This window comes from Drosophila obscura, unplaced genomic scaffold (genome assembly GCF_018151105.1).
Source record: "Drosophila obscura isolate BZ-5 IFL unplaced genomic scaffold, ASM1815110v1 contig_181, whole genome shotgun sequence".
NCBI lineage: Eukaryota > Metazoa > Arthropoda > Insecta > Diptera > Drosophilidae > Drosophila > Drosophila obscura.
The window spans coordinates 42,627-68,398 of NW_024542769.1; the positions used below are offsets into that span (position 1 = coordinate 42,627).

At 46.1% G+C, this 25,772-nt stretch overlaps 3 protein-coding genes and 1 long non-coding RNA gene across 7 annotated transcripts; 1 reads left to right on the forward strand and 3 right to left on the reverse strand.

Moving 5' to 3' along the window:
- Positions 1 to 2,756: 2,756 nt before the first annotated feature.
- On the reverse strand, positions 2,757 to 3,473 carry LOC121404047. The gene is made up of 3 exons (XM_041592621.1): positions 3,329 to 3,473; positions 2,948 to 3,276; positions 2,757 to 2,888 (listed from the first exon to the last, which is right to left on the reverse strand). The coding sequence occupies exons 1-3, from the start codon at positions 3,432 to 3,434 to the stop codon at positions 2,757 to 2,759; spliced, it is 567 nt and encodes a 188-aa protein (XP_041448555.1). The 5' UTR covers positions 3,435 to 3,473.
- Positions 3,474 to 5,162: 1,689 nt separating this feature from the next.
- LOC111080908 lies at positions 5,163 to 5,792 on the reverse strand. Its single transcript, XM_022376757.2, has 2 exons — positions 5,610 to 5,792; positions 5,163 to 5,553 (listed from the first exon to the last, which is right to left on the reverse strand). The coding sequence occupies exons 1-2, from the start codon at positions 5,778 to 5,780 to the stop codon at positions 5,389 to 5,391; spliced, it is 336 nt and encodes a 111-aa protein (XP_022232449.2). The 5' UTR covers positions 5,781 to 5,792; the 3' UTR covers positions 5,163 to 5,388.
- Positions 5,793 to 13,466: 7,674 nt separating this feature from the next.
- On the forward strand, positions 13,467 to 14,584 carry LOC121404043. Of its 4 annotated transcripts, none has more exons than XR_005967659.1 (3): positions 13,467 to 13,740; positions 14,198 to 14,460; positions 14,512 to 14,576. It is a non-coding gene; the product is annotated as an uncharacterized LOC121404043 (long non-coding RNA). The 4 variants fall into 4 exon arrangements; XR_005967661.1 differs by having other exon boundaries at positions 14,522 to 14,536; XR_005967660.1 differs by having other exon boundaries at positions 13,468 to 13,740; positions 14,198 to 14,441; positions 14,512 to 14,582.
- A 6,553-nt stretch (positions 14,585 to 21,137) lies between these two features.
- LOC111080907 (odorant receptor 67c) lies at positions 21,138 to 23,126 on the reverse strand. Its single transcript, XM_022376756.2, has 4 exons — positions 22,123 to 23,126; positions 21,866 to 22,064; positions 21,644 to 21,799; positions 21,138 to 21,579 (listed from the first exon to the last, which is right to left on the reverse strand). Exons 1-4 carry the CDS (start codon positions 23,022 to 23,024, stop codon positions 21,520 to 21,522), a joined length of 1,317 nt encoding a protein of 438 aa, XP_022232448.2. The 5' UTR covers positions 23,025 to 23,126; the 3' UTR covers positions 21,138 to 21,519.
- Between the last annotated feature and the right edge of the window lie 2,646 nt (positions 23,127 to 25,772).

Consider the following 25,772-nt stretch of genomic DNA (forward strand, 5'->3'; position numbering starts at 1 on the left):
CTGCCAAATTTCGTTAATATCTTGAAAACAGAGACTGAGTAGTTTCTGCATTAATTGGAGCCTGAAATTACAAACAATACCTCAAGTCCATAATATCCATTTTCCCAAGGTATGCAGATTGTTGCTCATTCCGTGCCAAAGTTGCACAGCAATGCTGCTAATTCATTTCCCCATGTTGCTGAAATTTTTCCCATACAAATCAAATGTATCATACGGGAAATTTTGCAAACTCTCCACGAATTGAGATCGAAAAATGTCAGTAATTTTGGTGCGCTAAATTGAGTTTGGCGGTCAATTTGAAATGTGTCTTAATATTTGGAAAAATAAATATTTCACTTGATTTGTTTTTTCGAGTGACCTCAGAGCTGTTTGTATTGAGTCAGCAGTGTGACCGCGGATTTATTGAACAAAATATACCGCCGGAACCTCAAAAAATATACCCAAACAGCAAAATATCGATATCGGAACGAACCACGAGCAGCGTGTTCTTTTCTAGCGGATAACAGATGGCGCTGTCATGCGATTTAATCGGAATTTTGAAAGCATATCCAATAACAGAAAACATTCTGGAAATAACGAAAAACAAAAACGTCCTTTTGCAAACTCAACGATCACAAATTGTAACAACTATTGGCCATTATTATTTAAAGAAAACCCTAAAATTAAGCAACGTAAATAGGGAAACACTCGTAAAAAGTATAATGGCCTTATTTCCAAAAGAGCAAACCTCGTACTGGAACAGAATGCTCACTACCTGTGCAAATAATATATCCAAGATGGCGAAATCAGCTGAGTTCAGCGAAACATATTTATTACATTGTAGCCCTAATAAAAAAAATTTTAAAAATGTATGGTTTATTGGTTTTGTTTGTGCATTAACGAACTACTCCGTCATAGTGCGGAGTTATTACTAATAAGATTGTGGCAAAAACTTTTGCAATAAAATTGCATTTGTTTTTGCTTATATATTCTTTTAAGCATGGGAGCAGCAGTGCATGCTTGACTACATTTTTATACTCTATACATGCTTTTTCCCCTAAGTATTGAAGCTTGTCGTTGCTGATACTGTCAAGCTTCAAGGGTTTGTGTGAACTTTCTACGATTTTTTCTATCACCGCCCTTATGTTTTCTATATAGATTTTATCTATACCGTCTTTAAAGACAAGGGCAGCGAAAATTTGCTTAAAATTATCCTTTGTGAATTCCATATTGTATAGCTTCTGTATTTTAGAATCATCTCTTGAATTTTTAGCCATTACGGAGCGACGGAACGGAACCGTTCATAAAATATTTTTTCGTTTTGTTTTGAAAAGCTGATGTTGCGTCGGGCGCGCGGGGTATTTCTTTCATTCTCTTTTAGGCTAGCCTTTGCCTCTGCTTTCGGCTTCGTTAATGCCTCGACCCGACCCGCGTCGAGTCGAGCGACAGAACACACCAAGAAAATATGAAGTCTTACGACGGGAATAGGTCCAGGGCCGGATTAGCAGTAACAGAAAAATTTTGTTGAAAAAACAAAACTCCAAATAATGAATAAAAAATATAAAAGCCACTGAAAACAATACAAAATAAAGGAGGGCCCCAGATTGATGGTTGCCCAGGGCCCGGTTGAGGGTTGATCCGGCCCTGAATAGGTCGCTACATCAGATAAGCCCTCAAAACAAAACGAAAAACCAATTCAAGCGGCCAACAATTGTAGAGCCCACACACAAGCACAGTATGTGTGAATACATGGCACACACACATTTACGTAACCTGGAAACGAAACTCAAAACAAACTCAAAACGGTTTCGGAAAATAAGAATTGATACAAATGTCTGTCGTGTCTGTTACCACACATACATTTGCAATTCTCAGCTTGCTTTCGCTTCCCGACATGAGTCATACATGCCGAACGGCCCAGCTCCCGACCCGAATGGCCTGTCTCAGCCTCACAGAGCCGAAGCGCTGGGAGCCGGGACAGAACACTCAGCTAGCGCCCCTTTCGTTGTATGAACTGGCACATCTATATACTGTATGGTTACTGATCGTACATAAATAAAATATTTCTTTAAAAATTGTCGCATAAAATTTTAAATTTATTTTCATCTTAAATATTTGCTTTAGCGAGTAATTGCTGAGAATTTTGGAGTGTTTATTAACAAAATAAGGGCAACAATACGGGTAACGTGATATAATTGGTTTTTTTTTAATTCCGTCATTTTAAATGGCAGTGATGTAGCATACATCATTATATTGGCCATATGAGTCGCTAGCAATCGGCCCAGCATTTCGAACTTGCTTGAGTCAATACAGTTTATTTGTAATGGTGGTCTGCCGGCAGTCGCGAAGTATTTTTGTATCATTTTCTGTATGCCATCCACCTCCGTTTTATTGCTTGGGTTTGTCGGCGTTCCTTTAAATATAGCTGACCAATTGTCTGCTGTAAAAATCAGCTCGTACAACTTCTGAACTGTGACATCCGTCTTGAGTACGAATGAAGGAATATTCCGCTGATGGAAGATATCCCATATTACAGGGAATTGCTTTGATGTAGCAACGTGTAGGGCGTCAAAATTTGATTTGTTGTGATCCGACACAATTGCCATCAAATTGTCGGATAAGCCCCAATCGACGATTGTTTTTAAAACGATATCAAGGGCTGTTTTAATTTTATCGCTTCCAAGCTTTGATTGTCTTTTTCTAATTCTGTCAATATAAATTGGGACCTGTTGCATAGAAAATTAATTGATTATTTTAAAAATTTGATACATTAACATTTACTGAATAAAATTGTTACTTTCCACTCGGATATAAACAAATCTGAAATTACTGCCGTCAATGTTAGACGCAGAAAATGCCAGTGCCCTCATTTTAACGTCTCCTTCATCGCTGGGTGTCCTAAGGTAGGGCTGCAAATATTTAAAAATTATTAGTGTGTATTCTTTACCTTAGTTAAATAAACACTTACCATATGCTTTAGATGGTATTCGTCAAAATGGATAACGAAGGGATGATTAACAAACACAGTTAACGAGGGTAGTAAGTTTATCTTTCCATTCATCATCTCATCCAAATGTGCCGGGCGCTCCAAAAATTGTATGTTTCTTTTCAACCTTCCCACGTCTATTTTGTTATCAAACGTTGCAAAAAGATATAGCATATGATCAGTTATAACGGGGTTAACTATGTTGTCCAAATCTTCGGGATCTTCTGCCGCTGTTGTTGAGGACGCTTGTCCCGCGAAAGAATATGTCGCCGCTGCGGCGGCCGCCGACGTGGAAGGCAGGATGTTGATAACTGTTGAACTATGCATCAAATTTTTTATAAATAACAACATTCAAACACACACCTGTTGGTTGCGAGGACCCCGAAGTGGGCGTGCTGCTTCCTAAGCTGGGCTTGTGATGACGTTCTGGCGGCGTCAATTTGTTGGATTCCCCAGCGACAAAGTTCATTCAAAAAACATATAGATGCGCGAAGAAATTTCGACCTGTACACCTACAGGTCATGATAATAGGTACATGGAAATCGTGGTAATTTGTTCTGAAATATCCCGAATTTTTTTGAATGCAGGGCTGCAAATTGTTTATATTTTGAAAGATATTTATACATAAATATATTTAATTTTCCGCATGTTAAGTGTCAAACGCAAGGGTATATAAACTTCGGCGCGCTGATATTTGCTTCCTTACTGGCTTAAACTTTCAAGTACTTTCCGCTCTGAGACAATAAATTGTATTTGATAATCTTTTGCTGCAAGAACACACTTGAATCCCTTGTTTAACTCTGTTTTAAGAGGAAATAAATGTTGAGCATATTTTACACGACAGAAAAAAAAACCATTTTGTATGCCACACACACACACGCACCCACCTTCGCGCACACATACAACCACCACAGCCCACATTTTTTTCAAATGAGATGCTGGGCAAATTGCGGCGGAGATAGAGTGCGAGGGAGAGCGAACTAGCGGGCGAGAGGGTGGCGTAGTTAGCGCATAAAAAATGGCGGTTTCCGACGCAAAACGCAAAACAGATATGGAGAAAAAAAATCCACTCCCTGACGTGGGGCGGATCGGGTGTTCTGCCAGGGTGAGAGACGCTGCTGCTGTTGCGGCAGAGCGACAGAGAGAGGGCGAGGTAAAGGCAGAGAGCGAACCGCACAAAAAATGCTAAAAAATGTGTGCATAGAAAAAAATTGCGAGCAGAATCCACCCCGTGGCAGAGAGAGAGAGAGTGAGAGAGAGAGAGTGAGAGAGAGAGAGCTGGGGTCGTGGACAGCCAGCAGACGTCACTCACTCAAACACACACCACACTACAAACACTACACACACTGCAGTAAATTACCAATACAAGTGCAACGCGAATCAGCGGGACTCCCCCACGCAGAATGGCAGCCAGACCCGAAGCTTGTTGAGGTCCTGGAGCAGATTAAGTCGCTGGGGCTAGGGCCGCTCCAGGGTCACGGCAAGGAATGATGAAATGTGCGCCTAATGCGCCACATAACGCGATATTCATGTACATATCTCTGGGGGACAGAGTGGTTGGGCAACCAACTAGTTAGTGCAGGCGGGGATAGCTGTATACGTTCAGCACATTCAATTAGATGACTGAAACAAAGCAAGCAGATGAGACGGAGACTAAGAATGTGTACATGCCCCAGACTCATATCGAAAGTATAGTAGGAAAAAGTGATCCATCGCTGCAAAAAGAATCATTAACGGATGCTTACTGTGGCGCGCCGATATTTATATTTTCTCTACAGTTTATTACAGAAAGAATCGCCAGCCAATCGACTGACTAGAGAACTAAACGTCTCTCATTAGCCACGACGAGACGTGATGTGACGTCCTTTGAGAACGAAAGGACCAAGGGCTGCTTTTTGGCTATCGCAGAGCTGATCTAATTTATGTGCCCGACCCTCGGACTGAAGCCAAAAGCTGCCGCCGATTGTGCGAACGGCCACAATAAATCAAGTTTTAAAGATTCCATCTAATGCCGCGATCGATCAAAACCAAACCCCTTTGGCACGCGGCCAACGACATGAAACCATCTGCTCGTTCGTGGAGCCACGAAATAAAATAACTAAACATGCTGGTAATAGAGTTATCAGTCGAGAGATGGCATAGAGTCGACAGATGCTAGTAGGCTATAGAAATAACATAAAGAACAGTGGTGCATGACTCTGATCAACGGTCTTCCGGCTCCAGAAATATAATGGAACAATTTGACTACTTAATTTACATATTGGTAAATGTTACAAACAATAATATTAAAGGAAATTGACCCAAGGCAAGGCATCCGTTTTGATCCGAGAATTCGCAAGAAAACAAGAAATTTGTCAAGTACGAAGAAGATTGCCAAAGCAAAGCGTTAAGCGATTGTTTGTGCTGATGGTTTTGATCGTTTTTCATTCTTGGACTCGGTTGCGGGACTCGACTAATACTTCTTCGACGGTTGGCAGTGGATCAACTAGGGTATAGATGCCGCTATTCTTCCGAATATAGCCGCAGTTAACCCCAATAGAGAGCTTCTCGTGAAAAGTGTGCCAAAAGTCACGGTCTTCGCGCTTGGCCTGCGGATGTAAGGGATACGGATACCTTGCAATAGATCTACCAAAGGAGTACTCACATTATAGTGGGACATCACATGCTTGGCGATCTCTTCGATGGTGGCAGGTCGATTGATCCGCAACAGCATTGCAATGATTTGAACGCTGTCCTTGGTGTGTCGGGGTTTCGGAAGGTTGCTCATCGTGTTGCTATACAAGTACAATAATGAGAATATTACAGGTTCCACCATTGACTGGGAATGCAAAGGCTTTGTCTGAAGTATTAAATCTATATGAGAGCCGGATGGAGAGCTCGGTGTGGAGACCGCTCTCCCAGCGTTATCAGAGAGTCGCAACAGCGAGCGCGTAGAACGAGCGGCAATGCCCAAAACAAGTAAATAAAACGTTTCGAACAGCGTATCCGAAATCCCCTCAACAAAATCCCCATTAAGTCGGGTCAGTGAGGCGTGGGAACATATCCCCCAGCAGCAGCATCAGCGGCAGCAGCAGCAGACACAAAATGTGTCAAGCAGCAACCTGGGGCAACAACAGCAACAGCAGCAGCAACTGCAACTGCATTTGGTCAATGACCAGCTGGGGGGGGGGGCGACCGATTGACCAGATGGATGACCCTCGCCTACAGAACGGAAGGGGATCAGGTGCACACACTCAGCAACAGCATCAGTGTGTGTGTGTGCGTGTGTGTCGCGATTACCCAAAACGAATGACAGGAAATGCAGCAACAGAACCAGACACAGAGAGGCGAGGCGAGGAACGCCACCTGCCAGCTGCCACCGAATCAAACTCCAACCCGAAACCGAATGCGTGATTGCCCAAGCAACTTCACCTTGCCGTGGGTCAGTAACGGCTGCGTGACACCAACACACCGAAATGGCAATGGCGGTGGCAAGGGAAGCGGTGAAAGAGCGAAAGTGTTTTCTAGTTTAATTGCTTAATTACGATCTGGCCCGGACACTTGCCGGGCAGCGGCGGATGGAAGGTCAGGTCAGAGCTGCTCGTCGGAAAAACTGGGTCAAAACGGAGCACGAAAAAGGGTTACACACAAAAATCTTAATGAGTTTTCATTTGGCCTTTCCTTTCCCGCTTGCTTCGTGCCGTGGAACGTTTTTTAATTAAGAGCACAATGACCCGACCCAACCCGACTCGACTCGACTCTGGTGACCCTTTCTCGGCCAGGACAGAGTGTGCGATGGGCTGCGGTGGGTGTGGGGTGGGGTGAGGCTTATGCTAATGAGTCAGGCACGCACTTTGCTCGGTGGGTCTGCTGGCAAATTAATTATCAAGTGTTGAACTTGAACTTGTCTGATGACTGATGTCTGACCATTTTTAAAGAGAACTCTTATCGATTTTCGCGCAGGCCAGAAGAGGAGCGAACGGGTTTGAGGGACCGAGACGGGGACCGGGACCGGGACCTTGTCTGGCGCGCCACATGTCAGGGCCAAAGATTTAAATCAGAGTCGACAGCAGCAGCAGCAGAACTGGTCTCGGGTTTTGGGCTATTTTTTGTGCCTCTTTCTTTCAGCTTCAGTTTCGGTTTCGGTTTCGGTTTTTGGTTTATTTTGCCCGAACCCCTTCTTTGATTTCTCGTTGCTTTGTCCGCGCCGAGTGAGCGGCTCAGCCTCAACTCAACCCTTTGGCAGGACTTTGGGCAGGACTTTGACAGGATGCTGCTGGTGGCCGCTCTGGCCTCTGGCCGCTACACGGTAATTGCTTATTTAAGTGCGCGCCTTCATCCTTTTACGGGATGCCAGGATGTGCATACTGAACTGAACTGAACAGAGTAAAAAAAAAGCAACGCGAAACAAAAGCAAAACCAAATGCCCTGTGTAATTACTGGATGAGAGGGAACCGACCGTGGAAGGGCGGGGTTGAGTAGCCTCAACCGGGTAAGGCAGGGCAGGGCTGGGCAGGGCAGGGCAGCTGTCTAGCCGGACGAGGACGAGGACCAGCACCAGTGCGAGTGCGAGTACAAGGAACATCTCGCAATGAACTGCAAATCAAACGGGGGGAGGCAATGGGAACGACGGGGCCACCATGCGTGCATATTAAAAATGTTTTCAGTTGAAAATTTTCGGCTGCCTGCTTTGGTCCAGCCTGTGATGGTGGGGTAGGGGCGGAGAGGCAGCTAGGAGATCAGGGGCAAAGGGTTAAGGCCCACTCCGGGCAGCAGCTTTTGTTGTGCAGCCAACTGTGAGGTCCTGGTGCTGGTGCTGGTGCTGGTGCTGGTCCTGGTCCGGTGCTGATTCCCGTACGAGTGTGAACGTGTGCGCGAGGCTGGGGTGCAGCTGTCGCTATCTAGTCTGTCCTATCGCCATCTCAAAACATCCACACAGGGGGTCAGGGGTCAGCTTAGTTTAGCTTAGCTTAGCAAGGGGTTGATCGATCTGCCGTGTGCCCTCTCTGGGGTTTGGTTTTTCACAGACTATCGCGCTTCGGTTTGGCCTGGGCCTGGACCTGGACCTGGGCCTCGACTTCGACAGCTGGCCCCGGCATAACAACTTTTGTTAACAACTCAATAAGCATAATAACAATTGCAGAAAAAGTTGCAACTCGCAAGACTCGCCAGATTCCGTCTGTCCATAAATTATAACGAGTTGTCTTTGGTTGGTTGGTTGTTTGGCTTGATTGGTCCGCTGGCCGCTGGGTTGGGTTGGGTTGGCTTGGTGGGCATGAACAAACATGCGGCCAGACATGTTGGGGCATTTTTCAATTTTAATGGCACCAAATGAGGGTAGACGACGACATGCCTCGGTTAGAACTTACGTACCCAGCAGCAACAGGCCACAGAGTACAGAGCACAGACCCCAGAGATACAGAGACACACAGACACAGAGCAAAGAAATATCCATACAACTGACACAAGAAATAACTAAAATTATTGTCAATTAATTACAAACTGTGCGCTGGGGCCAGGTCTCTGACGCGTTTGACAGACGGTAGGAGTTGCACCATAAATAGCAGGCGTGCGACGTTCTCTATTCGCATTCAGGTGCCGATCGGCTCCCAGGGGTGTAGTTCGTAGTAGGGGCATATTCAGAGCTAGCATTTGCAATTAAAAGAATTTAATAAATTTAATTTTAATGAATCCAAGCCCTGTACATTCCCATCCCCCCTTTTAAGGAGACGCCTCTGACCACTCAACACTTGCCTCACTCCCAAGCGCAGCTTCGCGCCTCTGCAATCACGTCCAAAGCTGCCTAAATGGCTCAAAGCGTTTTCGCCAGGCATTTGCATGTGGGGCAGCCACAGTCTGAGGAGAGTAGAGTGCCAGCCAGAGATCTGAGGCCAACAATCGTAGCTGCCTGCCTAGCATGGCCTGGCCCGTACATGTAATAAACGTATGTAATAATAATGAATTTTAATGTCGCGCATTAACAATTCTTGCATTTTAATTGGTCCACCCAAACGATGGGGGGAACGCTGTTCCGATCGGATCTGATCTCTCTGTGTGGGTTTGCATAAATTGTTGCTGTTGATATGATTTAGTGACATGGAACAATGCACTGGAATTTATTGCAGAAAAGCACACTCTGCACCGCACCGCACCGCTCCTCTCCACCTCTCTCCACCCAATGCATTTAAGCGGATTATGTCAGGGGTTCGCTTGTAAATAAATTTTCAACTGTAATTTGTCAGCAAACATGACAAAATCGGTCAACTCATTCCCCCGCACCACACTCTGTTTTTGTTTATGCCATTTCGAATGTTCAGAAAATGTTAATTAATGCACAAATCATATTCAAATATTTCCCCCAGGCCCCCCTCGAAGGCGTGTTGCCGGGCCATCGATAAGCGGTGGGCGTTTCCCAGAGTGGGTGTGGCAGCGGTGCAGACAAAGTGGATCCCCAAGTGGAGGCCGCTTCCATTAGGGAATCTGTTCAATCAATGTCGGCAATAAACAAATTTTTTATTGCCTCCCATTGGAGAGAGGGAAAAGAGAGCCACGAAGATGGGCAGGAGGGAGTCTGCACTGCAGTGGAGGAGAAACTGGCGAATTACGAATGGGGCTTACCTTTGGCTTGCACTGCAGTAAAGATATTCCGATTATGCATATAAATCTCAGCTAAATGTTCACATTTCTTGGTGATATTTCTCTGAAATTCTTACTTCACTGTAGCGCATTCGGACAGCAGGCAGACGGCAGCAGCTCCCTGGATGATGCCTTTACCTTCAGCTTCCTTCTGGCTGGGCCATAACCGTTTTTTATATGCGATGGCGCTACAAGCAATGGGTGGATCTTCATTAGCGCTGAAATGGCTTTCCAATTTGTAGCCATTGGCATAACTTACGAGCGGCAGCACCTTGCGGCACCGCCAGCGATGTCCGCTCCACATCCGACCACCGGGGCAGGGTACCACTTCCACTTACCCTATCCCTACCCCTACCCCTTTCCCGGCCAGTTGCAATCTGCAATCGAATTATGGATGGGAGAGAGCTGTGAGTGCTCTGTGTGGATCGGTCTGGTTGGACCTGGTTTATGAAGTCGTAAAGAGCAGAGACGAGACGAGACGAGCCGAGACTGCGCTGATGTCCCCTCTTCGGGTCGGGTCGGGGCTAGGGCTATTATCCGGCGGCGGCAAGTGCGGCAGGGGCAGGGGCAGGGGCAGTGGCAGAGTCAGCAGCAGCAGCATCTGTCACATGCAATTAGAAGTGCGCACCACACACTAATTAACTACAAGGCACCGCCCTGTGGCAGTCTCACCTTTTGAAGTAAGCAAATGCTGGAGGGGGGCAGGCAGGGAGCAAAGCTTTAAGCATCCTTATAATGTCGCAGCGCCACTCGAGGGACCCCAGTGGCAACGGCACAGCAGTTTGTCAACAGGAGACACACGAAATGAAAAGAAATTGCCACTGTCTGATGCTGCCTGCCCCTCGCCCCCTGCCCCATGACTCTGCCACAGCCAGAGAGAGCCTCTGACTCTTTTGCTGCGAGGCGTAAAAAACAAACCAGCAACAACAAAAAATAAGCACAGAAAAAAATAAGAGGAAAAAAACGCAGAGAAAAGGATGAAAAAATAACACGCAAGGAAAAAGAAATGCCAAGGAAAAGCAGCCATCTGCACGAATTGTAATTGAAAAGATTTCCCTTGAAGGAATAACACGAGCGTGGCACGGCGTGGCGTGGCGTGGCGCGGATCCCTACCAGGTCCTGCCGCCGCCCCAGGATCCGCCAGGACAGGACAGGACAGGATAGGACTGAACAGAAGAGGTCTTGTCTGGCTGGCTGGCTGGGTGGGGCGTAGCAAATTTAATAAGGAAACCCCGGCGAGTCCATATTGCACTTTGTGTGAAAAATAATAGTTTCGTAGGCGGACTGGATTGGCCGCCGCGGCAACGGATGCAGTCCGGATGGAGCAGGTGTGGGCGGGCGTCAAATAAATTTATTAACTGGAAAATATTTAGCACAGCCCTCAAATATGCGGCATAATGGGGAAATATTCGTGAGCCCCAGCCAAATGGAATTTAACATTCAGTTTAAAGGCATTCTCATTGGATCCGTATCTGCCCTTCCTTCGCATTGCCATTCCATTCTGTGTGTGTCTCTCTCTCTCTCGGCTTCTCGGCGTTTCTCTGCGGTTTGCAAATGTGGCAAATGGCAATGGGAAATAGCAAATGGCAAATGGAAGTGCTGAGGCATTTTTTAATGAAATCCCTGAAACGGAGACAGCCACCAGGACTCACGGATGAGCTACAGATGAAATGGACCAAGGCAGAGGTGGAGGTGGAGCAGCTGCTGCCTGCAATCTGCCTGCCGTAGGGCATCTCGCAGCAAGAAGAGGGCATCTCGTTCTCGGCTTTCTGGTGACTGTACTTTTATTTCGACTTTTTGCTTGGTTTTGGCTCCTTTCCCCCATGTCCCCATGGAGCAGCTTTCTGGCCGAAAGGAACTTCTTCTGGTTGGTTTGGCTGCCGCGTCTGCGGCATTTCCATTTAGCATTTCGCGTCTGGTGAGGCGGCACAGGCCCGGGCCCGGGCACAGTCACACAAAAGGGTCAACAGCGGCAGCAGGAAACCCCCGAGGAGTCGCCAATGAACTCAGGTGGCAAATTAAAGTATTAAAATAATTACTTGGGGCAGCGGTTCGGGTTCGGGTTTGGGTTTGGGACACACAGACAATGCAATTATGTGCAGCAAATTGAGGCGCGGTCCATGAGGCATGAGGCCCCTCGGGGTGTGACCTCTCCACTCACTCATTAACCCCTCTCAATGAATGAATGCCTTTCTTCTTCGATGCCATAATGAGAGTATCAACAATCGATATCCCAATCAATGACAACCGCACAATCGATCAGTAGCAACTGTGGCCGTAACCAGAGCCCGAACAACACCAACAACACCAGCAAAGTGAGCATTGATCGACGCCGAGTCCCGTCCCTGGGTCCTTTGTGAGGGGTGAACGTCAGCAGGGGTGCAACCCCTCACAGTTTTTTCTATGTATATTTTTTTTCGTATTTTATGTTCAACCTTTGTTATCCCATTGTTCGCCCCCCCCCCCAGGGTGGAGTAGAAAAAGGTTAATAGGCTTACTTTTTTGTCGTCCGTCCACTCACTTTCGACTTTTATTTATTGTGAAATTTGCTCAAGCACTTGAATCTGACAATTTTCGTGGCATCTCATTCGAATTCTGCTTTATTGACTCTTGACGGTACCGTCAAAATCCCATTTGTATGTCAATAAATTTGCAAAAACAAAAAAAAAACACAAAAAGCAGGGAAACTGTTTTCTGTTGTCTGTTGGCTGTTGCCTGTTGCCGAGCTGTTGCTGCTGCCTGTTGCCTGGATTTCGGATCTGTTTGATTGATGTTCCCTCATCAGACGGCAACGAGTAAGAGATTAATGCGGTTTTAAGTTAGTGGAAAGTTTTGATAGATGCTGATGAAGTTGTTGTCTGTCTGCGGGAACGAATTCGACTGGAAAATTTCACCATAATTGTTGGGATAGTTAATGATTCCCCTGGTCCATTAATCAGATGAATTTTGGATAAATAAATGAGGTCTGTAGAGTGGGGGAAACAACAACTTTTTAGTGGGCGTAGTAAATTAAGTAGATTAAGTAAAAGTATCAAGGTAATTAAGCTTGAACTACCAAGAGAAACTTTGATTTCGCCAATGTGCATCAAATGTGGACCTGTGCATATCCAATCTAATCATTAAGAGACATTCTTATGTACTAAATCCAGTATAACAATGTGCCTTGACTTATTCACATATTTATTGCATAATTCAAATGGTCACCAGGGCTAGAGACTACTGTAGTTATGGTACAGCTCCAAGCTCCACTGCTGTACAATAACAAACGATGACGAATCTAAGCTACTATGAGCTGACTTCAAGATAAGAGCAGGTAGTGGGGCGAGAGAACTAAGATAAGAGCACAATGTGAGGCCGCAGTGGACACGAGAGAACCTGTGCTGAGTGCTGATCGCTCTTTCAGCAGAATTTGGAAGCTTAGAGGGCACGTGAACATCAAAACTCTCTCTCGCTTATCCTATTTGTGATCTCTCCTCTTCAAACTAAAAGCCTCAAAGTAACAGCTTTTTATTGCCTCTCTTCAATGATCCTGACTTGCCTGGAGTGCGCTCTTCTGCCCTATCTGATATCTCTACATAATTCCATTCAGTCAAATTATGTTCCCCCTAAGCCCTAAGAATACCACTCGACAAACTCATGCATGAAAATCAGTTCTAGTTTTTTTTTTGAGTTTTTTGTTTTTTTCATTGGACATTTCGTTGAGTCAAAATTTATAACACTAAATGCAACCGACAGCTTGTCAGTGGCAATGCGCTTTTGAGCCAACAAGCAACAAAGAAAAATCCATTTACATTAAAATTTATAGAGCATAAAGCGGGCGCTTTTTTATTTTAATTTCATTTCATTTTCAGGGAGCAGCACCCCAAAAGCAGCACACATAAAAAATAAACAAAAAAATTGTTACAGTTTGACTATAAAATTACAAATTTTTTGCTTCATTTTTTTTTCTGTATTTTTTTTTGGGTCCTTCATTGTTGAAAGAGAATATGTCAGCATGTGATTCCAAAGAGCAAAAAATACAAAAAAAAAAAACACAGAACAGAACATTTTTAATAAAAACTCACCGGAAATTATGTGCGTAACGAGGATGCTGAATGGAGGGGGGGCAAAAAGCGCAGAAGGAAACCCAATTCCGGCAGCATATAACACTCGCTTTGACTGTATGTATACTCAACCGTATAGACCAGACCATAATACGCAACACAATATTGTTGTCAGGGAGCGCGTTTTTTTTCGGCATTTTCTGTTGTTTTTTTTGTATCTTTTGGCTGTGTCGCTCTCGCGCTGCCACACTATTTTAATTTTTCCGCGTCGCTTTCTGTGTGGCACGAACAATTGAATTATTTTTGTACGTGGCATCAGCGAGGCGAGGGGTGGTCCATTGCCCATTAGCAGAGTGCCACCCCACGATCATCAGCATATCCCAGTTAGGGCACTCCTCATCAACGCCTCAACGAAAACCTACAAAAAAAATCATAAAAAAAAAATAAGCTAGAAAAAATTTGTAGCAAAAGTTGTACGGCGACGTGACTGCTGGGAAGTTTCTGTTCTCGTTTTTTTTTTTTAGCATTTTATTATAATATTCTTTTTTTTTTTTTTTTTGGTACAAATTTTTAGACGACTTGATTGGAATGTCAGATAAAGTCAAATGGATTTCAGCGTAAATTAAGTTGCTCGAAAAATGGAGAACTGCGGCCCCCACCCCCCGTCCTGCGCACAGCTGCCACAGAGGAAGTTTGGCTTGAGATGGAAAAAAGTTTCCCTGGACTTTAGGGGCGAATGCTGAGAATGTGTATGGTATGGCAAATATATGTATGTAACTGCTAGGAAAATTAAAAAATGAACAAATTGTATGGGTCGGGTACGTAGAATGTTCAGAGGTAAAGAAACTTTCGATTAATTTCCAAAATGAAAATTGTGAAGGCCAACAGGAAACATCAGATATGCACGGAATAAGACAACAACCTCAATATATATTTCCCACAAAAATCTATTGATAGAATATATGTTCTCCGGACTCAGCCTATATAATTGATAATTACTAAGGGATCCTTTAAATTTCCCAACGGAAAATGGAACAACAGAAAACGTCTCCTCCTGATGCTGGGATCATTTTTAGTAATATTTCACCCAATGCGAGTATTTGTATATTCCCATAGAAAAGGGCTAAGCGTAAATGATATGGAACCGGTTAAACCAGTTTCCTCAACGAAATATTGTGGTATTTTTTATGAAAATATTTGAACCATTTGAAATATAAATATCCAGAGAGCGGAGGGAATGCATATAAATTAGATCCGCGATTGGACTGGGACTGGGACTGGGATTGTGATTGGGATTGGAACTGGGATGCAGCTGGCACAAGCTTGCCAGCGAAAATTACAGACAAGTTTCGGGTAAATTCAGGTAAAAATTCAATTAAAATTGGGTGGAAATAGGGTAAGCGAAAGGGTTCGGCGGGTCTAGCATGAAAAGACGAGCCGCAGCATCCTTGGCCCGATCCTGGACCCTCACAATCACCGAACACCGAACAGAGAGAATACACAAAACGATGATCGCCACATTGTGAGAACACAATCATCAGTCTCCATTCTTCCATTCAGAATTCATTATCCATCCACATTCATCTTTCACCCTTTGAGGGAAATGCGTTGACAAAATTGTTGCCTTGCCTCAGTTTCTATTCTAATGCCGCATTATCCTGGCTGTGTTCCGTTCGCGTTCGGGATTGTGTCCTGTGAAGTGACATTCCATCTAATTTGAATATTGCCGCCGTTGTTTCCCACGATTTATGTTTATGATTTGCCTTCGAACCTCCGTCGTTTCTTGCTCTGACAGACCGCTTCTTCTCTTCTCTTCTCCTTCTTCTTCGGGTCTTGACACTCGACAATCCTTAACCCTGATATGCTAATGCAGTAGCCATAAATTCGTGTCGCTCCGTGCCCTAGCTTGGCTACAGGTTTGCCTTACTTTTTCCTGCCATTGCGACGATCCCCTTCAGTCATATTCGAAGAGCGAGTCCTTTTGTTTGGGCCCCGTAATTGTTGTAGAAATTATTTACACATTTTTAATTGGCATTCAAGTGGTTGTCGGGCACCGCCTGCTGTTGCCAAATCGTTCAATTACAGCGGGATGGCAAGATCTTCGAGGCAAGGCCTCCTCTCCACCCCCCGACACTTTTGACCTAGTCCATCGCTCTCTAGGCATACCGATTGAATTTCCCCATCATTTCTTGTGCCGTTTTGGGTGGTCTGGGAGCCCGGAGGCAACGCAGAGTATCAGTTGCTTTGCTGACTCGAAAAAAAGCTGTAAAAATGTGGGGAAAAAAAAGTAATTATGCCGACTAAGAGCTTCATCAGACATCCCATTATGCGGCCTGCACTCGACAAGCGGCACAAACACACACACATGCACATGCACCCAGCGGGAACAAAGGCTGGGCGGACTACCTTTGTACAGTCCTGGCTCTGCCCCCTGCCGCACCGCTACACTCGCCTCCCCACCTACATCAGCGTCATCATAAATGTTTGCATATGAAGTGCAGAACAGCACAGAACAGAACCGAGCAGAGAGGCATGCGACTGCAGCAGCAGCAGCAGTAGCGGCAATAGCAGCGGTGGGTGTGGCATCCACTTGAGTTGAGGCATTGAAAAGGAGAGAAAAAACCTTGCGTTGGGATTAAAAATGCAGCGCATTGAATTTGCACAGAACTCTTACCGGGCAACCCCCAACCGCCCCGTCTCAGAACAGAGCAGAACAGAACAGAACAGAGCCACCACCCACTTGGTTGAGGCCTGCCTCCATTTGCAACAAATAATGATGCACTTGAAAAACTCTTTCGCGCATGTGTGTGTGTGTGTGTGCAACAACAGAGCGGCACAAGTTGCACAACACAAAAAAAAAAGTATATCATTAAAAGCAGCCCCTGCTCTTCCAGTTCCACTTCCACCTGCAGCAGCAGCACCACCCAGCAGCATCCCCTGCAGGATTCTGGCAACGCTTTATTAGAGCCAAAGAAGGTGGCCGCCTCCTCCGTCTCCTGCTCAGATCCTTGCCGACATCCATGCCATTAATATTTCATTTAACGCTGCAATTGTCCCAAGAGCCATGCCATATCCCTCAATACCACACCCCCTCGCCCCGCAACGCCCCGCCCCACCCTAAATAGCCTTAAAATGTTTAATTCATTTTATGGGATTTCATTCAGCACGAGTTTTAATTATGAGCAGAGCGAGCCCCGCAATGAAGGCGCCTCGAGTGTATATAGTCGCTGCAGCCACAGAGGGGGCAGGGCGCTGGCCCACTGGGGGAGATGGTTGGGTGTAGGGGTGTAGGGGTGTGTAGCTGGGAGTGGGTGCCATGAGCCCTGTGACTGCCCGTCAACTGACTTGTGTAATTTGTGCATAAGTTTCATTTACTTTGGGGGCGACATAATCTTCAGTTGCTTGCTCTGCCCCACGGCTAATGCCAGCTACAGCTACAGCTCCAACTCCAGATCCTGTTCCTGTTCAGCTCCAGAGCTCTACCCACAGTTCCCCACCAGCCCATGCCCTAGCATAAAAATTGTCTCAATGGCCTTGCCCAGTCTGGTCGGATTTGGCTCGTTTTGACTCGTTTTGGCTTGGCTTGGCTTGGCTCCTTCTGTGATTATGCACTTGATGTGATGTGCATGGAGCTGAATTTTAATTACGAGTAAATATTTAAACCATTAAGCATGAAAAGTAAGCTACGAGTAAGGCAGAGTGCTGGCTGCTGCCTGTCCAAGAATGTCCACTGAATGTTGCCTGGGCTCCCCACCGTTCGCCGTCGTGCGGTTAAAGTCTAGAATGATGTGGAATCACTGATGTTGAGTGATGTGGCACTCAGTGCAAGGAATTGCTTTAACGAATTAATTTTCAAGACTCAATACAATATTTTCCCCACCCAACCGCATTATATGCACGTCTCAAATGTTCAATTAAAACTCAACTCAAATTGAAATAATTTATAGACATTTTTTGAAACTTTTCCTACCATAAATTTTCCATTGATTTTATGTTGATATTTTTCTCTGATTAATTTGCCCAACAACGGGGCAAAAATATTTTATTAATTGTTGAGCTTTTGTGGGCGGTTGGGGGGGTTTGCTCAATTAAAAGTTTCAACCATTCGACCAGCCAGCCAGCCAGTATGAGTGTCGATAACAGTGGCGCTCAGAAGTGTGTGTACACGGTAATCAATGCAAATAAAGGAGAATCAGTCATCAATTGCTGTTTTAATGAAAGCCAGCAAATAAAAAAAAAACAAAAAAATACAATAAAAAAATTGTTAATAAAAACAGCAAGCAAGCAGCAGGAAAACTTTGCCAGCAAAGCCATAAAAAAGATGGCGGAATTTGTAAATGGGGAAAAAATAATTTCATTTCGAGTGGCGGAATGGAGTGGGCAAAGGACCTCTAACAATCGGCCAGGACTGTGCTTGTTGTTGTTCTTGTTCTTGTTGTTTGTTAGCTGTTTGCCGGCTGTGCCTGCTGCCTGCTGATTATGTGTATTTGCATGCTAAAGCAGTTGTCCTGCGGTCCGCCGGCCTGCTTCTCCCTGCTTGGAGTGTGTCGCCTCTTGGCCAGTAATGGCCAAAACGAATTCCCACTCACCCACCCACTCACCCGTCACCCGCCACCCGCCACCCTCTTGTCTACGCTCTGTTAACGTAATTTCCATAAAACATTTTGTTACTTATTTATCTTAATTAAAATAAATTTACATTTTTCTAATTTAAGAGCGCGACGGCAGCAGCGGCAGCAGCAGCAGCAGCAGCAACATCAACGACAGCGACAACGACAACGGCGACGACGACTAGTCAGTCGTGGCACTCATGCCCATTCCCATTCCCCCATTCCCCTCGTCCACCCACATCCTTGGCGAGCCTCAGCCGAGCCAGCCAGCCACTCCTTGTCCTGGGCATTAGAGAGCGACATTTTCTTAACAAGCCAAAAGGACATTTGCTGTCCCGCAGGAGAAGGCAAAGAAGGGCCAGGCCAGGCCAGGCCAGGCCAGTCCATCGCACAAAGCTTCAAAATGAAACACAACAAGAGGAAAAAGCGAAACAACAAAAAAAATGCTGGAAAAACTCAACGTAATGGAAAGTTGCCTGCGCTCTCCGCTTGGATCTCATTAGCGTTGGTTGCCACGGGGGCCAGTCAGTGTCTGCAACAACCAGGGACAGGGGACAGGGGACAGCGGACAGCGGACAAGGAACTGCGACTGCGACTCGACCATCGCCATCTTACGAGACATCCATGGGATGGCAGGAGGAAGAGCATAAAATTAAAAGCTGATGAGCACAAATGCTGGGCGAAATAAAAAGATTTCTTCACGTATTTGCGTAGTTCGTTTTTCCCTGAACATTTTTTGTTTCTCCTCTCCCTTCTTCTCTTTCGCGGCCAATCCCGAAACGAGCGGAACGGAAAATGTTTGGAGCTGGAAAATGCGACAGGAAATATGAGCAGCAAATGGAGTGGATGGAAAAGCACGACAGATTCGATAAAAACTAATGATGGACTGATAATGGGAATATGCGCACTGCTTCCCCAGTGGCAGTGGATGTGGATGTCGAAGTGATTGGTAAAGCTAAAACAAAAGTATTTTAATTCATAATTAAAATGAAAGAATTTTTGATTTATATTTGGATTAAAAAAATAAAATAAAATAAATAAATAAATCCTTACAACCCCCTTCCATCACGCATACAACTAAGTACAGTTGCCCTTGCTGGCGACTAATCATTGGCTCATGCCATTAGCCGCCTTGTTAGTCCTGTACAGTGTGTCCACATTCTGTGCATAAATAAAGCAAATCGGCAATAAATCAAAAATCAATACCGTCAACGCCATTTTACATTGGCAGTGTGGTGGGGTGGGGTGTGGGGTGTAGTTGTGTAGGAAAAACGTCAACTGAAACCAATACAAAGGCCATAAATAAATCTGTGTGAGCCTGAGCATCTCTCTCTCTCGCTCTCGCTCTGTCTCTCTGTCACACTTTCTATTACGCTCTCTTTCTGACAAGAAATGTTAGAAAAGAAACAGGCGGCGGCGGCGGCGGCGGCAGCAGCAGCCGTAGAAGAAACAGCGCAAAAACAGGGCATAAAAAAAAAAGAGAAATAAAAACAGCATCCACCCCCCAGCCAGTGTCCCGTACAAGGGGGAGGAGTCTGTCCCACCAAACGAGAAGAAGAAAATGGGAATGGGAATGAAATGGGCAGAACAAAAATGGAAAATAAAAAATAAATTCAAAGCAAACGAGACTAAAATTATAAAAATTGCCCTCCCGGTGGTGCCTGTCGAGAGTGCGCTTCCACTGAAAAATCCCTTCCTCCTCCTCCTCCTCCTCCACTGCCGCCTGGCCCTGCATCCTGACGACGATGATGATGATGATGGTGATGAGGACAAGGACCAGGACCAGGACCAGGACGAAACGAACGCGATTCCAATACGGGACATCAACGTCAATGAGGGTGGCTGTGCCCGGGTCCGGCTATGGCTATGGCTACGACTCCCTTGCCACTGCCACTGCCACTGCTCCTGGCACTGTTTCTCGGGGGTGGCACTCGTACATAATGTGGCCCCTGCACTGCCGTTGGCCTTCCCTGTTTTGCTCTGTTCTGTTCTGTTCTGCTCTGGCCTTGCTCTGCTCTGCTCTGCTCTGCTCTGTGAAGCTCTTCTATATATGTATGCAGGGAGCCATTATTATGTACATAGTGAACAGGACTCGTTCATGCTGCTGCTCCTTCTTCTACTTGTGTATACATATAGCCCTGGCCCGCAGCGTCAATGGACCAAAATAATAACGACTAACGGCCTGTTAAGGCAAAATGCAACGAGCCAGAGAGTAGAGGAGTTCTCCGGATGGGCTGGATGGGTGGGGGGTGTGCTGGGGTGGCCAAGGTTTTTTAAGTGGTCGCGCGTGACGTGCACATCGGAGTCCTAGGGGGGTGGAGAGGGGCCACGGCTCTGCTGCTCCTGCTGACGTGGTATTTGCCAGCTCCGTTTCTCCTCTCCGCACCGCTTCGATCGGTGGAGTTTTTTTTCGTACCCACTCCCACTCCCCATCCCCTATCCGCCTCCCACTCCTCTTCTATTTGTACACAAAACTCTTGTTACTAGCTGCCATTATGATTTTGAAAAGCCATTGCCATTCCTGCCACACCGCACCGCACCGCACCACACACCACCACCACCCCCTGCCAGCCCACGCTCTTCTCCAACCGAATCTCCTCCTGTGTTTGCCTTCATTTTGGCTCATTGAAAAACTGTGAAATTTTATAATAAGCATTTTCTCTCTTTTTTTTTTATGCTTTTTCATGTTTTTTTTTCTCGTTTCTTTTTTGGTTGTTGCTGGCTGCCAGATTATTGTCGATGATTGTGATTGCGTTTTATGTTGTTCCTTTTATTACCAGGTCGCTTGGGGGAAGGCCAATGGAGCACCGCCACATGGATGCAGATGGGGTAGGGGATGGGGATGCTGATGGGGGGGAGGTCCTTTGCATAACAGTTTTTTGTTGATTTCGCCGTTGATTTTTATGTGTTTTTTTTTTCGTTTGATTTTTTTGTTTTGTTTGTGATGTAATATTCCTTTTGAAAAAAACCTGAAGTTTGGCCTCACATTTTCTGTACGTGTTTCTCTCTCTCTCTCTCTCCTGCTCTCTCCTGCTCTCTCTCCTGCTCTCTCTGTCTTTCTCTCTGGGTTCTGCCTGGGATTTGCACTCGGCATTTGTGCTCGGCCAGGCGCTATTGGTTTCCATTTAAGCTTATTAATTTTAAATGCGATTTTTAATTAAATATTATCAAAGCGTGTCGAGGGCATCATTAAGTTCGAATGCTTCAGAAATAAAGAGCAGTGTCGGCAAGGGAAGCAAATCTATATCTATATAGCTATAAGGGAATAATAATTTTAGTTTCAGTTTCAATTATCACTGTAGGTTGTCCTCAACAAGGCAAAGAACTGATACGACATGCTGATGACCTAAACAAAACCAGAAAAATCAGTTAATGAAATTATAGCTCTACCCCCCCAACTACAACCTCACCTTCATGTAGGTAACCAATGATATTGGGGGAAATGTCGGTGGTCTAATCGATGCGGGCTTCTGGCTACGCATGATCAGCATCTTGAGCATTTGGCAGTAGGTTTTGCCGCACTGAAACCACTTCTGATTGTAGGCAGCATCGCCAACTTGCAAGCTCTGAAAAGTAGGCGGGCAAATGAGATACCCAACAGCTGAGAGTAGAAACCCTGCGCCTCCCCTTACCGTTGCAATCAAAGTGTCGCCGTAGTAGCAGACGAGAAACACTTGAACCATCGATGTCATCAGGAAAATGCAGTAGATGATGATCACCTCCACGGTGGATTCGGTGACCTGAAAGGCAATGAAGCAGATCTGCATGGAGGCCATCAGGAAGTTCAGCAGCAGCGAGAAGTTGTACAGGCTGTTCACATGCTCGCAGAGGCTGCAGGGCGAGAGAGTTTATACTGCGTGAGGGAACGACAGACGAAGGACCCACTCACATGAGGCACTTGTCGTGGTAGCGAATGATCCAGACCAGAAACTCTACGTTCTCCTTGTCCCTGCCGGGCTCGCACGGGTGCTCCTCCAGCCGCATCGAAATGTAGCTGAAGTGCATGCAGATCTGGGTGATGACCACAATCAGCAGCAGATCCGCACAGAGGAAGGCGATGCCGGCCAGATACGCGCCGTGGGCTATAATCCAGTAGACGATCCAGTAGACCAAATTGCTGCTCGTCGCGTCGAAGGGGAACCAAATGAGGAAGCCAAAGTTGCGGTCAAAGGTCTCGTAGCCGAGAAAATTGAACTTCACCGAGGCCTTGAGGGCCGGATAGAACGAGAAGGTGGTGGTGTAGGCCAGGCACAGGAACGTGAAGATGTTGATCACCCGCTTCATGGTGCGCTCAAAGTCGGCCATCCTGTAGGCGCGCTGCCGCTCCAGCGTCTTTGGGTGCATCTCCTCCAGCTCGTCGAGCAGCTTGATCAGCGTTTGCTTGTAGTAAACCATCGCCAGCTGCTTGAAGTCGGCCACCAGGGAGAAGCCAATGCAGGGAGCCACCGCAATGGCCAGCCGAATGGTCTCAAAGTCCTGTATCGACTTGTAGAAGAAGACCAGCTCCCCAATCACCAGCAGATTGAAGTTAATGAAGCCCGCATACAGGTAGATATGCAGCAGCAGCGACCGCCACGGACTGGTCGATCGATGGGCGTAGATGTCCTCGCCAATGCTCCGATAGAACTGAACTGGCACCCGCATCATGTCCTCAAAGGTTCGAGCTATGTCCATCTCCATCTCCGACTCCGTATCCTTCTGCACTTGGCTGTCCATTTGTCTTTTTTCGGTTAGCTTTTCCACTAAATGTTGGTCAGGAACTAGTTTGCGGTTGCGGCCTGTCGCTTCCATTTATATGGCTGGACTTTTGGGGGCGTGTCTGTTAAGTTTTTGTGCCCCATCATGCGGCACCTCGCAGAGTGTTGATAATTCTGCGTAAACTTTTCAACTGCCAATGTAATTAGCTGTCAACTTTTAACTCTCGGCCGGCAGCTGAGTGGGTTCCCAGGCAGGACAGGGCAGGCCAGGACAGGACAGGGCAGGGAGTTTGGAGGCGACCTTCACCGGGCGCTAATCAACGTGCAATTGCAACAAAAGATGTCTGTGTCGGAAAAGGTGTGAAAACTCGATTGGCCAAAGGACGAAGGACCAAGGACATTCGGGAGCCCATAATGAATGTGTTGAATGAAATGAAAATAATTTTTCTTGTTATCCTGCCGCCCAGCGAACACAAATTGAGCGGAAAATAACTAATAAAGTCGGACGTGGACCAGGGCCATGAATAAAATGCAAGACTCGACGGCATTTGGCCAAGATTATGCTGGGGCATGGGTAGGGGAGTGAAGTAAAGTGGGGCCAGCGTCATGTCCGGATCGGAGGCAGCCATCCATGGTCCATTAGGGTGGGGAGGGGGTGGTAGGACGACGACGAGTAAGGAAGCCAAACAAGGAGGAATCCTTCTCGGGGCACGTGCAAAATGGCAGCTCAAATTGAAACGCTGCTGCTGCTGGTTCTGCTGCTGCTGTTGATGCTGCCACAATGGGTAATTTTCATTTCAATTTTCACAGTTTTCCCCCCCCCAAGTCTCGGTCCTCCCTCCCCACAACGGTCTGACAATTTTTTGCTCATTTGCAGCTTGCATTTGAGAATTGAACTTGTGCCCGAAGCGAATGCGATGTGCGGGATGCGAATGCGAATGCGGATGGATGATGGTGAAGAATCTTCTATGGGGGTTCGGTTGGGGCTTTTTGTTCTTTGCCCACTGGCAACTTTTTGCCCCGCAGCTGCGGCATGCGGCATGCGACGGGCAGGAAAAAGTTTTTGGAAATGTAGAAAATGTTTGCAACATATTGAAAACTCTTTGGCATTTCTCAGCGGAGGGAGTTCGCACAGCGCCTGCACAAATTAAATTAAGTTGAAAATAATCAAGATATCCACAGGTCCGCAGGTCCGCAGGCATTTCAATAAATTAATATTTTACAGATCCGTTTGGGTCGCAAATAACAACAATAACAAATCAAATTGCTAAAATTATATGTATATGAATATTTGAGTATAAATTTTAACTTGAATTTAAATTTAGATATAAAATCCATCAATTCATTATTATTGAATTTGGAACAGGCAAGAAATAAGATGGGATCTCTCTTTCCTACACTTCGCATGTTGCTCCATGTCTTATCCCACTTCAAATTTCATTTATTTCCCCGTTCGATTGCAACTTTTCAATTAATTAGCACAGCTGTCAGGATGGCTAATACATAGGACGGCAATTCCCGTCCTGTGCCGCGGGGCCTGTTCAATGTTCCTCTCACTCCAAGTCCTACGAGTATTTCCCCTGCGATTCGCTCTTGAGTTGCGCTCGCTCCCTTTTTCCGAGTGAGTTCTTTCGGCAGGGGTAACATTTGAGCATCGCTCCGCAGGGGCAACCATTGAGCCACAACTCATGCGATATTATGCTTTGCTACGTTTTGCTATGTTCTCATCGCATGCGACAAGCAGCCACCCCTTGGCTGGGGCTGCGTGTGCGTATGCGTGTGGCTTCCATTCGATGTTATTTCTCCTGCGGCTCGGCACAGACTGTTCTCACTTGAGCTGTGTCTGTGCTAAGGCGGTGGGAACAGTTCACAGCTGCACACAGATGGCGCTCGTGTGCAAAAGGTTCAAAGGATATGCCTGGATATTTCAATGTTTTCTATTTTTCTATGTTATTTTCTATTTTATTTGTTAGATTCTTCACGCGACACACACCAGAGGTCGCTTTTACAAGTTTTCGGCTTTTAGTTTTATTTTATTTATTTAACCTAAAATTATTCACTATTTTCTGGCTGATTTAGGCAGGTCCTGCAGCCGCTCCACCCCCTGCCCGTTTGCGACTCTACCCCTTTACCCGACCCCTTTGCTGTTTCCCTCTACTATTTCCATTTCTTTGCAATTTTTGTGTGTGTTTTATTTTTTTTGTTGCTGGCTGCACTTTGAAGAGCTGCACTTAAGCGCAGATTTTAATTACTTTCCGGCCGACTGGCAACGGAAGGCGCACACACACACACACACACACTCGCGCACACAAAGATGCCCCAAGAAGGGTTGCAAGAGTGAGAGTGGCTTGGGTTTTTGCAACATTTAGAGAATGCATTTATCTGACGGACAGGCCCAGGGACACGCAGGGAATCTGAAAGGCTGTGGCTGTGGCTATGGCTAACAGGGGGAGGGCTGGGGGTGGGGTTGCCGGGCTGGCATCTGAATTAGCCGCTTGCTTTTGTCGCAAAGGAAAGAAGAGTCGGAGACGACGTCCGCCTCAAGTGCAGGGCATTATGTATTCATGGCAAAAGAAAATCATCAGCCAACAAAGAGGACTCGCATGGGCCCCGTATCTCCCCCCCTCCCCAACCATTAGATGTGGCAAAGAAAAAGAAATGCTGGGCAAGTGCACTTAGCAGCTTGTAGACGCCGCAGTTGACATTGCCACACAACACACACACACACACAACATACACACACGTGTGTGTGTGTGTCTGCCACTCGGTGTATGTGCCTGCCACTTGGGGGTTGTTTTCTTTAAGCCATAAAAAATTCGCACATGAGCAAGAAACGCATACA

Coding starts and splice junctions, on each gene's coding strand:
- LOC121404047 (XM_041592621.1), bottom strand. CDS start 3,434: ATGAACTTTGTCGCTGGGGAATCCAACAAATTGACGCCGCCAGAACGT. Junction 3,277..3,328: donor GGGGTCCTCGCAACCAACAG/GTGTGTGTTTGA, acceptor ATAGTTCAACAG/TTATCAACATCCTGCCTTCC. Junction 2,889..2,947: donor AATACCATCTAAAGCATATG/GTAAGTGTTTAT, acceptor AAATATTTGCAG/CCCTACCTTAGGACACCCAG.
- LOC111080908 (XM_022376757.2), bottom strand. CDS start 5,780: ATGGTGGAACCTGTAATATTCTCATTATTGTACTTGTATAGCAACACG. Junction 5,554..5,609: donor ATGTGATGTCCCACTATAAT/GTGAGTACTCCT, acceptor TTACATCCGCAG/GCCAAGCGCGAAGACCGTGA.
- LOC111080907 (XM_022376756.2), bottom strand. CDS start 23,024: ATGGAAGCGACAGGCCGCAACCGCAAACTAGTTCCTGACCAACATTTA. Junction 21,800..21,865: donor GCGACACTTTGATTGCAACG/GTAAGGGGAGGC, acceptor CCTACTTTTCAG/AGCTTGCAAGTTGGCGATGC. Junction 21,580..21,643: donor CATTGGTTACCTACATGAAG/GTGAGGTTGTAG, acceptor GGTTTTGTTTAG/GTCATCAGCATGTCGTATCA.